Source organism: Cydia splendana, chromosome 4 (assembly GCF_910591565.1).
Source record: "Cydia splendana chromosome 4, ilCydSple1.2, whole genome shotgun sequence".
NCBI classification, from domain to species: Eukaryota; Metazoa; Arthropoda; class Insecta; order Lepidoptera; family Tortricidae; genus Cydia; species Cydia splendana.
In genome coordinates, this window is record NC_085963.1 from 24,540,131 (window position 1) to 24,555,419 (window position 15,289).

General features: G+C 39.2%; 1 protein-coding gene across 3 annotated transcripts in view; it reads left to right on the top strand.

Moving 5' to 3' along the window:
* The first annotated feature begins 680 nt into the window (after nucleotides 1-680).
* Nucleotides 681-15,289, top strand: part of LOC134790155 (uncharacterized) — a 100,725-nt gene continuing 86,116 nt past the window's right edge. Inside the window, exons 1-3 of one of the 3 annotated variants that reach the window (XM_063760958.1) lie at nucleotides 681-752; nucleotides 1,303-1,446; nucleotides 3,663-3,746. In XM_063760958.1, the coding sequence (XP_063617028.1) occupies nucleotides 713-752; nucleotides 1,303-1,446; nucleotides 3,663-3,746 (268 nt within the window). In that variant the 5' untranslated portion in view covers nucleotides 681-712. The remainder of the gene's footprint in view (nucleotides 753-1,302; nucleotides 1,447-3,662; nucleotides 3,747-15,289) is intronic. The other 2 variants (XM_063760955.1, XM_063760956.1) reach the window with 2 other exon arrangements.

Consider the following 15,289-nt stretch of genomic DNA (forward strand, 5'->3'; position numbering starts at 1 on the left):
CCGCCAAGTGCAGCGCGCCATCAGCCTCATGCCGTGGTCCATCAGCACGGACAAGCTGGAGCAGATCGGTAAGTTCGAGTCATGTGTGAAGTTCGAGTCAGGTGCGTGGTTCCTCCGGCAAGTGCAGCGCGCCATCAGCCTCATGCCCTGGCCCATCAGCACCGACAAGCTGGAGCAGATTGGTAAGTTCGAGTCAGGTGTGAAGTTCGAGTCAGGTGCGTGGTTCCTCCGCTAAGTGCAGCGCGCCATCAGCCTCATGCCGTGGTCCATCAGCACCGACAAGCTGGAGCAGATCGGTAAGTTCGAGTCATGTGTGAAGTTCGAGTCAGGTGCGTGGTTCCTCCGGCAAGTGCAGCGCGCCATCAGCCTCATGCCGTGGCCCATCAGCACCGACAAGCTGGAGCAGATTGGTAAGTTCGAGTCAGGTGTGAAGTTCGAGTCAGGTGCGTGGTTCCTCCGCCAAGTGCAGCGCGCCATCAGCCTCATGCCGTGGTCCATCAACACCGACAAGCTGGAGCAGATCGGTAAGTTCGAGTCAGGTGTGAAGTTCGAGTCAGGTGCGTGGTTCCTCCGGCAAGTGCAGCGGGCCATCAGCCTCATGCCGTGGTCCATCAGCACGGACAAGCTGGAGCAGATCGGTAAGTTCGAGTCAGGTGTAAAGTTCGAGTCAGGTGCGTGGTTCCTCCCGCAAGTGCAGCGTGCCGTCAGCCTCATGCCGTGGTCCATCAGCACCGACAAGCTGGAGCAGATCGGTAAGTAAACTATAGAGAAACATAAGGTTTTTTTGTACCACTAGGTACAAAAAAACCTGACATTGGAATCTGACAATAATGTATAGTATAATAAAAGATGGAAAGCTAATAAGCTCCGGAAAACGACTTGCAATTTATGAAGCGGACAAACTCCTGAACAACTTAACCTATGTACTAAGGATCTTTTTATAAACTGTCACGATTTTTACTCATATTTATTATTCACAACGACGGGACGGGACGGAAATCGAACATCGTGTGTTGTGTGTCTTCGGGTGACATCCCTAGTGCGCAAAACGACAGTTAATAAATAAGACCAAGGGTAGTTCGAAAAACTCGCGCAACTAGAAAATGTTGATGTCTACTTTAGCCAGTCTTCTCCGAGACCACGGGGACAACGCCGTCCTCGAAACGTCGGAAGTAAATTTAAAACTTAATTTTACGCGATTAAATCCCGTCGTGAATAATAAGAACCCTTTTTCATCATCTCAATCTTCACCATCTGACAAGTTGTTAGAGTGGTTCTAATCTTTTATTCTAATGTTTTCAGAGGAAGAATGCGAAGGCCCAGAAAGTCTCGCGGAAGGACGGGAGCTCCGCAGCGTCCGAGAGTTCCTGGAAACGCTCTCAGCGCGACTGGCAGGAGGCCCGCTGGAGACCGCTAGTGTGACGCCGCTCTACGACCATCCTGCATGTAAGTAGCTTTACTGTTTTCAGAGAAGAAATGCTAAGAGCCTCGAGGGGCTAGAAGAGCACGGGCTTCGAAATGTTACGGCTCGGCCACGACATTGCGCGACTGGCGGCGGGCGGCGGCGGCAACCATAGGTTGGAGCGAGACACAGCGATCGGATCTTTCGTTCCCACCTATGGTTGCCGCCGCCGGTCGCGCAACATCGTGACCGGGCCGTTCAGAGAGTTATTAGGGATGGTCTTAGTCCGTCTTTGAGGGGGCCCTTGGAAACCGTTTGTGTGACGCCACTCTACGACCATCCTGCGTTTAAGTGCTCAATATAAGTAGGTTTCCCTACTGTTTTCAGAGATATCTAAAAGTATGCAATATAACATTTAAATCTTTCGCGTTTTGAGATCGATTTTTCGTTGGCTAGTTAGTGTAAATAGTTACACTGTGTGTGTGTCTCTGTTGTAACGTTTTCCTTTAAGTGTATTTATTATGTAGTAGTTCAGTAAAATATATAGGTACCTACCTATCTACAAAATATAGTACAGCAGCTTTAAGAGTTCATTATCCACTACTTACCTACTTGATATAACTAAAACCGGGCAAGTGCGAGTCGGACTCGCGCACGAAGGGTTCCGTACCATAATGCAAAAAAAAAAACAAAAAAAAGCAAAAAAAAAAACGGTCACCCATCCAAATACTGACCACTCCCGACGTTGCTTAACTTTGGTCAAAAATCACGTTTGTTGTATGGGAGCCCCATTTAAATCTTTATTTTATTCTGTTTTTAGTATTTGTTGTTATAGCGACAACAGAAATACATCATCTGTGAAAATTTCAACTGTCTAGCTATCACGGTTCGTGAGATACAGCCTGGTGACAGACGGACGGACGGACGGACGGACGGACGGACGGACAGCGAAGTCTTAGTAATAGGGTCCCGTTTTACCCTTTGGGTACGGAACCCTAATAATTCAGAATATCTGACACAATATTGTGCAACTATTGACCATCAATGCATCAGTATACTTTACTAAGAACTTTACCAAGATAGATTTCATCATCAATACTTATAGTTAATGACTCAAGTCTCGAGCTAAAAGTAATCATTCAAGCAACAAAAACGTTGGAAAAATGACGGAATCCATTTATAACCGAAAAAAGTTTCCATAATGATATCTCCAGGATTGTGTTCGCGTTCCCCGTGCCCTAATTTCTTGGGTCGATAGAGATAAAATAAATGTCTAATAATAGAGATTCTGTAGCAAGAACCACAGAAAAAAAACGAATGCGTCTGGGTAAGCCTTTATAACAGAAATATTACATAAATATTTCAAATCGATAGCGTTGATAGTTCCTGAGATATTTAGCGACGTGACAGACAGATAGTCAGACAGGCAGAGTCGCACCATAAAGGTTATTTTTTACCTCTTTTTGCTGCGGAAATTTTAAATCTATCAATAGGTGTTACAAAAGTTTGATCCTAGTTGTTACGAGTTTTTTTTATGAGAATTCCTATTATTTATTAACAAACCATAATGTTGCCTAAGTTTTTTTCGACTCTTTCAAATCATGTAAGTATAATTTGTTTATGTTTACCTAATTTCTCGATATGTACCACAAACTACATTACCTATTATTAATGTTTACAGTTCCTGCATTATACACTGTAAATAATCAGCTTTCATCCCATAAAATAATAATCTTCACCTCATCATATAAATTTAATTAGCGTTCATATAATCTATTAGGAATTAGGACCAAGTTAATTAAAATAAATAAATAAATAAATAAATATTAGGGGACATCTTACACAGATCAACCTAGCCCCAAACTAAGCAAAGCTTGTACTATATACATACTTATATAGATAAATACATACGTATATACATAGAAAACACCCATGACTCAGGAACAAATATTAGTGTCCATCACACAAATAAATGCCATTACTGGGATTCGAACCCAGGACCATCGGCTTCGCAGGCAGGGTCACTATCCACTAGGCCAGACCGGTCGTCAAAATTATACACAGACTTCTAAGACAAACAAGCCTATTCTGATTTAAATAACAGGTTATGAATAAGATCTAATATATTAACTAATCCACTGATCTAATTCAAACCAAATTTCCAACCAAAGTGTGGAAGTATCAGCATATGACTTCAGTTAGGGCAGAGTTACACAGAAATACCACCTCAAGCTCACCAGCCACCACATATTTTGTGTAGATGTGAGCATGTTCGAGCGCCATCATCACGAGCTCCGCTCCACGCTGGCTGCACTCGCCACCGCGCTACGGGACGCGCTTACAAGTAAGATGGCATGCATGCATGCTGTTTGTAGAACGCACTGTAACATTAGGTATATACGAGTACATAGGTTTGATAGCATGTTTTCAGTAGAATTCGCACGAGGTGTCAATCATTTCAAATACAATCGCTACGGGTAAGTGTGGCTGGCCTTCACTTTGGGACCTGTTTACACATTGATTAGTCTTCATTGAGAATACTGGTATTTGCGTTTATTTGCTAATAGGGAATATTAGGCAAAGCTCTGCGTAGGTGGCACCTTTGTGGCACATACAGTAAACAAATTACATTGACACATCACACGTCACGTCAATCACATGGCCTACCACGAAACAAGAAAATCGAAATTTCGTTATCTAATCTCTCTATCACTCTAGCCCATTCGAGCGATAAAGAGGCAGATAACTAAATTTCGATTTTCGCGTTTACCGGTAGGCCCTGCTTGTTAACAAACCGCCTTGATGCATCAATGACACATTTTATTGTCTGTGAAAACTTGTCAATAAACAGTTTAAGGCACAGTATGTATAAGTTAGTCTATGAATTTACTGAGTCGGTAGTGCTGCACTCTGGCGGCAGAACTTTGCAGTAATATCCCTATTGCGTTTAGTAACAAATGTCCCATCCCACAACGTCACCCGCCCACCCATTAACAAATACTATCATTGTGTAAACAGACCCCGTTAAGAAGGCCAGTTACACTTATCCAGCAGCCACACTTATCCATATTGACCTTACTTCAGTTTGCCAGAATGTTTTGGTAACTTGATGGACACGAATTATACTGCGTTTGTTGAACACTAAGACACCGATTAGAGAAACACAAAATATAATTACTTACCTAATTATTAGACAAGCACGTTAGAGCGTTGTATTTTTTTTTAGATTATAATATAGGTATGCTTTACGAGTATTGTATATTATAATAATATTTGTTGCGAACGCAACCTTTATTTGTATAATACAGTAACTAAACGCAGCCGTCGGGCTCGGCTAGTATTTGGAAGCTTTTTCTAAAGCACCAATAGGAGCGCTCCACATATTATGTATCGCGGCCAATTAGAGGCACCCAAATCTTAACCACTATTTTCGTACATTCAAATTATGCAAATCACTCTTTCATCAGCCTCCATACGATTACCACACCACTTTTACATTTAACCGTTTAGTCAAGGAACCCTTGTAAAACCAGTACCTATTGAAATTATAATAGTTTACTTCAAATCGAAGCTTTTTATTTGAGTCGTCGAGATCCTGACCTGCACGGCGGCTACAATATTGTTTAGGCACTAAATAAAATTAACAACTACCTACCGTGTTGTAGCATGAATAAAATTGCACTTCTTCTATTATCTTAATGCTGCCTTTCCACTGAGAAGGCATAAGATAAGAGGAATAAACCAATAGAATTGGTTGGAAATGTTGAAATCAACATCTCTTCTCCGCTTCGCTGGATTACAACCCTAATACAACCAATTCTATTGGTGGATTCCCGTGGAAAGGCACCCTAAAGAAATGTGATTACTGCACCACTGATTGATTATAGAAAAACACTTAATAACGCGCGCACAATAATTAGCACCCTTTAAATTTTGACAGGTCGTTTATCTAACTTATGAATCTCTACCTATGTTGTTAGTGTATTATTTAAAAGTTGGTACTTTTACCCAGCTTTTACCAGACTGACTAAATAGGTACCTGTCATTGTTGACAATATTAACAAGTCATTCGTAAACATTATTATGAACATTATCAACATTGTTGATTTACAATAATGATCAACATGTTTATTGAAACATTGTGAAATGCTATATGACGTTAAATACACTATTATGCGACAAGAATATAGATACCTACCTAATTACCTACCTAATCATACATGTATATTCATATTTATAAATAATAAACTTTAATGCATGCGAAGTTAATAAGTTTAATAACAAACGAAACGTATTGCGTGTTATCACGCTTCGTACCTAATTATTGGAGCATTATAATTGATAAAATGTAATTTATTCAGATAATAATCAGACCGTAAACCTCAGTATTTTACGATCTACCTACATAAATATATAGTAAAGTAAATCATTTATTTTGCTAAACATTATGTAAAGTAATGGTGGATTACAAAGTTATTCAGTATCAAATCAATAATGTTAATAAAGCGCATGTCTCAAGCGCCTGACGTTTTAATACACAGTAGTAGTTTGACGTGAACTTTGCTATGAGACTTCCAGTAGGAGCTGCGGTAAGTTTCGACGTTCGAGTTCGATGTGAGTTCGAACCAATATTTGATGTGTGCTTCGAGCAGTTTCAAACCTGATCATGAAAGCTGATTTAAATATAGGGTGACAGCTTTAGATATTGGCCACTACGTAGTAATTGGCCACTCCTAACAAATCAGAAAGAAACAATCCAATTCTTAAGAGGGTCAATTACTACATATGTAGCGAATAACTATAATAGCTGTCATCCTAGTTTAAATATATCAGGCCATCAGGGACTTATGTTAAATTGTCTACAGATATACAAAACTATAAAGATACAAGAATTACACATATATACACATCCCTAAACCTTAACTAGAACTAGCAAAAAGCAGAGCTTTGTAAGGGCTCGCGGAGTTTTTCTACCTATATACATGTAGTTATAATTACTAAGGTAGTTTAATAAGAGATTCATCTTAAAAAACCGGACAAGTTTTTTTCCGATAACTTAGAAGTTTGAATTTTTCACAGCTTTTAGGACCTTATGCTTTAATTTCAACTCGATACATCCACGCGTTCCCGAGATAAAAGGTCTTAGTAGACAGACGGACGGACGGACAACAAAGTGATCCTATAAGGGTTCCGTTTTTTTCCTTTTGAGGTAAGTACTGAACCCTAAAAATGATATGATGTGATATAAGGGCTTCTGTCCGTCGCTACCTTCTGGTCCCGCTTAATATGAAATACGAAACCATCGACACGAGAAGAAGAAGAAGGGCTTCTGAATATATTTTCTGAATATATGTAACTGAATATATAATATGAATATATCTAAACTTAAAGTCGAGAACTATCGTCCCGTTGCAATTCTGAACGCCCTGGCAAAAGTTTTTGAATCGGCGACACATTGCAAACTGCTCCCTCAATGTCAGCCTCACATAACCAGTACACAGCATGCATTTCTCCCCAGAAGATCGGTGGCCACAAACCTGCTCACGTTGACCCATATTTTATCACGCGAGTTGGATAAGAAAGCTCAGGTGGACGTCGTCTATCTGGATTTTCAAAAAGCTTTCGATCGGGTAGATAATGACGTCCTTCTTTTAAAACTAGGTGCTATGGGGTTCACACCCAGACTTATAAATCTTTTTGCGAATTATCTATCCGATCGAAAACAGTACGTGAAGTATGGTCCTTACGTTTCAGAAAGCTACCCCACGCGCTCTGGTATCAGTCAGGGGTCCAACTTGGGACCATTTCTTTTTGTGCTGCTGATAAACGATCTGCCTGTCGAAGTGCATCACTGCACAGTGCTAATGTTCGCTGATGATGTGAAATTGATTAAACCGATCCAAAGCCAAAGGGATTGCGAGGAGCTGCAACGGGACATAGAGGCAGTTTATCGTTGGAGTGTTGAAAATGAACTCTATTTCAATGCAAGTAAATGCGAAATGATGTCTTTCACCCGGTCCCATACACCTCAAATATTTAGTTACAATATTGGCGGCGCCGGCATATCGCGCTCGGAACAGGTACGGGATTTAGGAGTTCTCTTTGACTCAAATATAACGTTTCGCGAACATGTCCAGGCCGTGGCTAAGACTGCGTACAGCAGACTGGGTTTCGTTCTGCGCAATTCAGCGCCCCTGACTGTGGAAGCCATGCGCGTGTTGTATGCGGCACTCGTGCGCAGCATTCTCGAAACGAATGCAGTGGTGTGGAGTCCGCATGAAAGCAAATATACAATTATGCTGGAGCAAGTCCAAAAGTCGTATCTTAGGGCATTATACAAAAAAACACACACCTATTATCCGTATATGTACCCTACTCTGTTTCTGCAGGGACACCTAGGGTACGACTCGCTCCTGTTACGGAGGATGCTCTCTTTGGCGAAATTCACGATCGGTGTTATTAGAAACAGAATAGATAGCGTAGCCCTTGTCGAGGCCTTCATGCGATTATTTGTGCCTAACCAGTACACTCGCGCGCGGCGCCACCCGCTGCTGGCGGAGGGCACCGCGCGCACGCGGGCGCACGCGCAGGCGCCGGTCGCGCGCGCGCACGCTCTGCTCAACTCCGTGCTCGAGGCACACCCAGAGTGTGATTTGTTTGTAAGTGCAATTGGACGACTGATGATTGAGTGTAAGAGAGTGATAGAGCGAGAGATGCCTGTAAGTAGTATTTTATAATATTGTTATGTAAATACTTGTGTACCCTAGGTATAAGTATTACTGTCTCCCAATTTGTGCCGCTGTGGCTTTAGCTGTTAAGGTACAATTGTCAACTTAAATAATAAACAATAAACAATAAACAATATTTAATACCCCAAATCATTTTCAGACTGTTTGTATTATATTATATCAATAGGTACCTACTCCTCGTACGAATATATTCTTGTTTCCTACATTTCAATACATTACGTAATCTATTATAAGGGAACCATCTATATCTATATCTCGATGTATCCAAAACATCTCATATTTTAATGCCGTTTAGTACAGCTTTTATGTCTACCGTTTTGAAAGAAAGAGAGGAGCTTTCTCTTCAATTGCTCAAAGGTTAACTGGAAGAGATCCATGAAAGAGATACATTCGCCTTTGTACTATAAAACTTTGTGTGTGTTTTCATGTTTTATGTTTCTTTTTGTACAATAAAGTGTTTTACTACTACTACTACGAGTACTACATCTCATTAAAATGTCAAAAGGGCCCCACGTGTTGGCTTAAACTCCGCGCACGCCTTACAAATGTCCGAAGCACCTATAGGTTCTTGATGGGTAGACATGAATATGGGCGTAGCGATGTGACGACCCCATCGCCTGCTGATAGACCAGTACAATCAGTCAACGCAGGGCAGTTTATGGAGAGCTGTAGGGAAGAAACATTCCCAACTGCTCCTGGGAAGTGAGAAGTTCTACCACCATATGGATAAAAAGGGCCCTCTGCCTCTGTCTTGCTTTAGCCGGTCGTCCAGAGTGGAAAGCGACATCCATTTTGACATTTAAAACAGTAAGACAGTAATATCGCACTGCAATACTGCTGCTGACTGCGATATTACTGCCGACTATATTACTGCAAATGTAAATAATATTAATTAAAAACTCGATATCGACATTTGCGCGCTGCAATACTACTGCCGACTGTGCCGACTGTATTACTACGGCAAATGTCAAAAACCCTGGCAGCGACATCGATTTTGGCATTTGAAACAGTAAGGCAGTACTATCGCCCTGCAATACTGCTGCTGACTGCAATATTACCGCCGACTACATTATTGCCTCAAATGTCAAAAACCCTGGCAGCGAAATGGCTTTTGGCATTTGAAACAGGAATGAAATACATAATAATATCGTGCTGCAATACTGCTGCCGACTGCGATATTACTGCCAACTGCATGCATTATTGCCGCAATATCGAAAGCAGTCGCGTTTGATTTTAACCGCCATAGTAGTAAAAACGATTATATGATTATATATTCAATAAAAAATAGTCACGTATTCACTCATAATTAATTATTGTTACTAATAGGGTATTAGACTGTATTTAAAATAAATTATTTTACACCATTATCATCAGTTATTTTTAGTCACATTTCTATTTTAAATCCCGTATAAAACTATAAAGAGTAGGTAATTTGATTGTGACGTCACATGCTAGTGTTTCACGTAAATTCCTTAGTAGCAAATCGTTTTGACAGTTCGAAAAAAGAAACTCATTTGATTAGTAGTCAATTACCCAATTATACTGAGCCAAAAACCCAGCGCATTTTTAACGGAACAACCTTTAACCTTGTTACTACTAACGCCATCTGTTAGGAAAATAAATAACCAACATTAGGCCAACAGATGGCGCTAGTAGTAATACACATTATTGACCCTTTTATTTATTTTTTATGTTTATAAAATGATATTTTTATGTTTGATAACACATCTAGACATGAATTTAAATTACTATGTTAAATCTCAAACCTAACAGTGCGATAGTTTTTCCGTAAAGTGTACCACAAGAATGCATAGTTTGTCGAATAGTGATAGGGCTCGCTTCGCTCGCCCTAATAAAATATCACCCCTCGGCAAGGTGCCATAGATGCTGGCAGCATTGCCCCGCTGAATTGCAATATTAATACGCTGTGCGAGGAAGCTGCCAGCCCTACGGTCCCCAGTCACATCCACCAGCCTCTTTGATAAGGCTCCGAAAAATTTAAGGGCACCGGGACCCCACGGGCTGAGTGTTTCCACACCAAAAGGTAAATAGTTATTTGTTTTACAAGGGGGCAAAGTTGTTGTTTAACCGCTCGTGCTAATATTGATACCCGAGCAAGCGAAAGATTTCAAAATTGAACCACGAGCGTAGCGAGTGGTTCGAAAAATGGAATCTTAAGCGTTGCCAGGGTTTCAAAGCACGAGGGTTAAACAAAATTTGCCCCCGAGTGAAACACAATTTTTTTTACCACACCAACCCGAAGCAGATATTAAATGTAAAATTTTAAACAAAATCAAACCAAATCAAATCCAAATGAATGTTATTAAATATTTATCATCCAAAATCATCATTTGAAAGTCAATTCTACCGTCAAACATAAGAAAACAACTCAAAATTTGCATTTGATTACTTTGCCTCACATGTGAATAAAATGCTACTTCGCTATCAGTTTTTGAAGTGCAAAGTAAGCCTTTCCGAGCTGGTGTGGTGAAAACGATATTCTTGGCATATACAGCTGTCATCAGCCCTTTGTCTTCGCTCATCAATTATCTAGTTGTGTAAAACAGTCGCGTTAGATTGATATGGATAGACAAGGCCTACAACCTAAACCATGAAACTTGCAACATAATGTCGTCGAGTTCCACTAAAGAAGATGTTTTGTAAATTCAGGCCCTAGGGGGGTGAAACGGGGTTGAAAGTTATTCACGACATTGTCTTTAACAAAGTTTTACGTGCAGAGGCAAATAATAAAAAGGCTGTACGTCACACAGTTGAGGTCAGTGACCACAGACGTAGTTAAGTAAGTAATTAACGCAAAAAGTCGGTTTCTCTCGCTTCAGTGCAAGCGGCTTTGGACCATAGCTTTAGTTAATATACCATGGACATATATCATACCTATCATAATGCTTACTCTTATACAGGTTGGAGTTGGAACTTTACACTCAGAATATAATAATAATTATACAACGTAGTGTGAGTGCTATAATAGTTATTGACCACTACATAGTAATTGGCTACTCCTAACAAATCAGAAAGAAACAAGCCAATAGAAATCTTATTGTTAAGAGTGGCCAATTACTATGTATAGTGGCCAATTGGCCATTAACTATAGCAGTCACCCTAGTACTTTTTTTCAACAATCATCTATTTTTAAAGATTTATTAAAGATCATAAACGATTCTTAAAAAGCCCAGACTCAATAGGCGCGGTTTTGTAAAATTGTCATTTAAGTACCTAATTACCTAATATGTATTTAATTTATTTGTATTTGTTTACAACCTGTACGAGCCTGATACACTCATGGACAAATTTAGATGCACGCAAAAAAAAACGTTGAATTACTAATTTTTATATTAATTTAGGTGCTATTATAATCCAGTAAGCTTAAGCCAATTTTTTAGGGTTCCTCTAAATTTGCCCATGGGTAATATTATCATATCACAAAAATTTCATAGACAACAATGATATATTATATATGTATCATTCGTCAGAATGTAGGTATGTAACAACTGATTTGTCACGTTTTCGAACTTGGCCCTGTAAAAACATGAAGTATGAGAGTTAAATATGTATTGTATATAATTACCTCTCAGACTATTATCATTATCATGTAGCAAAATCAACCTGTATATAACCAAGTACATTTCCATACATCCCCTATCACAGTTCCTTAGCTTCCGGCATTGACCTAAAGTGAACCCAACTATAACAAACCTTTTCCATTACACCTTAAGCTCTAAACAATAACGTTCAAATTCGCATAACAATTTTATAAGCAAATACATATTGAGCCCAATTGAAACTGAGCTTTATTTCAAATGTATTAAGGTTAAAAGTAGAATAACGTTTCGTTCGATTGCGCGCGAGTCGCTACGGTCCATTCGTTGGAAATTAATGTTCAATCCATAATTCAGATTTTGTATGGACACTTATATTTATGATTTAACAATACAAGAGAGCTATTCCAACTTCAAAAATCTTAAGAGGATGGTGGAGGATCGCTTTTCCATACAAACGTAGACCCTATTTCCCTCTCTGCGGATACTCGTATTGACATTATCGAAAGTATTTTTATATAATGTATAAGTATATACATAGTTAGAGTTTTTTTCCTAGCCTATTTGAGTGTCCCACTGCTGGGCAAAGGCCTCTCCCCTTAATTTCCAGGACCCCCGATTTGGTGTTTCCTCCGATAGAGTTAGATCAAGAAGTCTGCAAGGATTTTGTTAGCCCACGCAGTGCAAGTGTCATTTACACGTCATAATTGCATAGAATTTTGACGTTTAAAATAACACTCGCACTGCGTATGCTGTCAAAATCGCTGCAGACTTTTCTTGGTCTAACTCTATGCCCCTTAGTTATTTCTTTTAGATTTTTTTTATTATTGTAAGATTTAACAACAATTTCCGTACATTTTTTAAAGCAACTAAAACTACCAGACATAGATATACGTTACGCAAATGTTCATGGAAAGTTTCATGTAACTTAGATTGTATGGGAGCGGGTTTTCAACTAGAAATGTTAAAGCATAGTATAAGTCATAGTACTACCGTACAGAAAGGACACTTCCTACAAAACCGATGTTTGACAGCGATTCAGGGTCGAATCGTGATATCCCTTACTATCTTATAGCACTATCCCGTTTGACTATTTAGGGTTGTCAAAATTCAAGCCATTATCTTATCTGTGGTCGTGCACGCAAAGCCTCACTGTACTGCTACCTCTAGTCATATCAAGTTGGTATCAATTAGTAACAAATTGAACTAAGATTTCTAAATCTCCAATAGGCGTAGTTGTATAACCATAGGTTTCCCACGTTTATTTTCTTCGGTGATGTAATATTATCTTTGGGCCTAAAAAGGGTCATGTCACGTCATATCACACGAGATCCATCTTACGTGAATAATTTGCCTTCCTACGTTTTTTTGTTTGTTTCTGCAATGCAATTGTATTTTTAAGTGTAATAGGTAAATAATATGCGACGATCTAATACAATACAAATCAAACCAGTCCCACAGAAACACCAAATTGGGAGTTGTGTAAATCAACGGGAGAGGCCTTTGCCCAGCAGTGGGACACTCAGATACTTAAGATAGGCTAGAAAAAAATAAGAGCTCCGCGAACAGTTTTGTGCCGAGCTCCTAAAATTTGTGCGACTGCCTTGCACAGCTAAACTGTGGAAGAGTGTGTACTGTCTCTTCCGAAATCGTTTTTTCCAGATTGATATTTTTGCCATTCGCAATTTTTAGCACTGTACTTTTTCTCGATAGCTTCCTTTTCCGAAATCATTTCCCATTCTTTGAATTTTCCAATAGCTTAATTTACTAATATGTTTTCTAACCATTGAGAAAAAATTAAATGGTAAAAATCGCAATCTAGAAAAAAATATTTTCGGAAGAGACAGTACACACTCCTGTGGGAGTGTAATAAACTGACGCCCGCGGTATTTTCGGACCGATAGGAGTCTCAAACTTTCAAGAAAATCTCCCGTCTTAAAGGCAGGCAACGCACCTGCAACCACTCTGTTGTTGCAGGTTTCCATGGGCGACGGTATCTTCTTACCATCAAACGATTCGTTTGTTCGTTTGCCTCCTATATCATAAAAAAAACATGTCTTGGATATAATAAGGTACCTCACCTAAAGCGTTGCTTACGTAACTTCGTTCAAATCTAAACAATAGTACTGTAAAGCATTTAAACAGTAATTAGTAAAACCAGTGGAAACTCATAATCGCATCGGGTCATGACTAAAGCAATCACTGATGATGATCATTATATTGCAATTACTTGCAAGCACTCTGGCCTCACCAAGACTTATCCCCATGGCGGACCGCGGTTCGGATCCGGACCGCCGACCTATTATATTATTTTTGTTGTTTAATAAACTCAATTAGAAATTAGGTCATTTTATTTTAAGAACCGGACCCCTGAAGAAAGTAATTGGTGACCCCTGCTTTAGTCCATACTTCACCGATGGCGAACTCAATTACGTTTAATGGTTGAAAAAACAGTCTGCAAAAATAAAGTTTCGCGCATATTTCGAGGTGCAATATTCGCGCGCGGGCGGGTACGCGCGGAGCGGACTAACGATGCACTTGGGGACAAATAAAATGGACTATTTATGTACTTCGGGTATTACTTGGGTGACATTATTACGCAATAAAAAGGGCTTATATAATACTATAAGTACGTCATGTTACCAAAACGATAAATACAGGTTTATAAGTTATAGGGTTAAAAATTATAAGTCACACAATTTCTTTTCTGATTTTTATTTGCATACATTCTTACCTAAGATTCGCCCCCTATTTTTTTATATATAACTACAAAACTACAAAACTTATAACTGTATCCACCACCCCTATTTATTATCTTTAAGTATATTTAACATTAATTTGCGTCAATTAGATTTTACCTACGGATTTTTTTGTAAGTACAAAATATTTTTTAACAAAAATATTTCCGAACACGCTTACCAATGGTTATTGTTCCTTAACATTCTTGCATTAAAGGACCGTGTATCATTTCCATTTCATACAAAAAGAAAGTGATTACCTCTACGTTGCGTACATGACATGTACCTTCACACGCCTAGAGGCGTCAACTATGTTGTCTATGGCAAAAACGTGAGTAACCCTAGCATGAACGCGTTCATATGTCTACGAATATGTTGGATAAAATAAGTATTATATAGCCAGTCAAACAACTTTGTCAGTAGAAAAATAAGGCGCGAAATTCAATTTTTCTATGGGACGATAAAACTTCGCGCCTACATTTTTTAAATTTGCCGCTTTTTTCTAATGACGGAAATGGCTTGACTGACTATAGTATGGTTTGCTACATTTAAATGGTTATATGTCAATATACTTTATTTTATATAATTTGTCACCCATTTCAAGATTAGGTAGGTAATTTAGATTCAAAAGAGATTGTTATTTTTATATTTATCAATATAATTGGCAGCAAAAAAAGTAGAGCGTGTCGTTCAAAATGACTCTGTTGTGTTCAGATCCAATTGAACAGCTTCAAAGCTATTTATCTGCTAATAGACCGGGAGATAGTGACACATTTTACTGGGTCATTTGTACCAGTATGGCGGTTCGTCAGGGGTCTAAGCATGTAATGAAGGAAAGAAAAT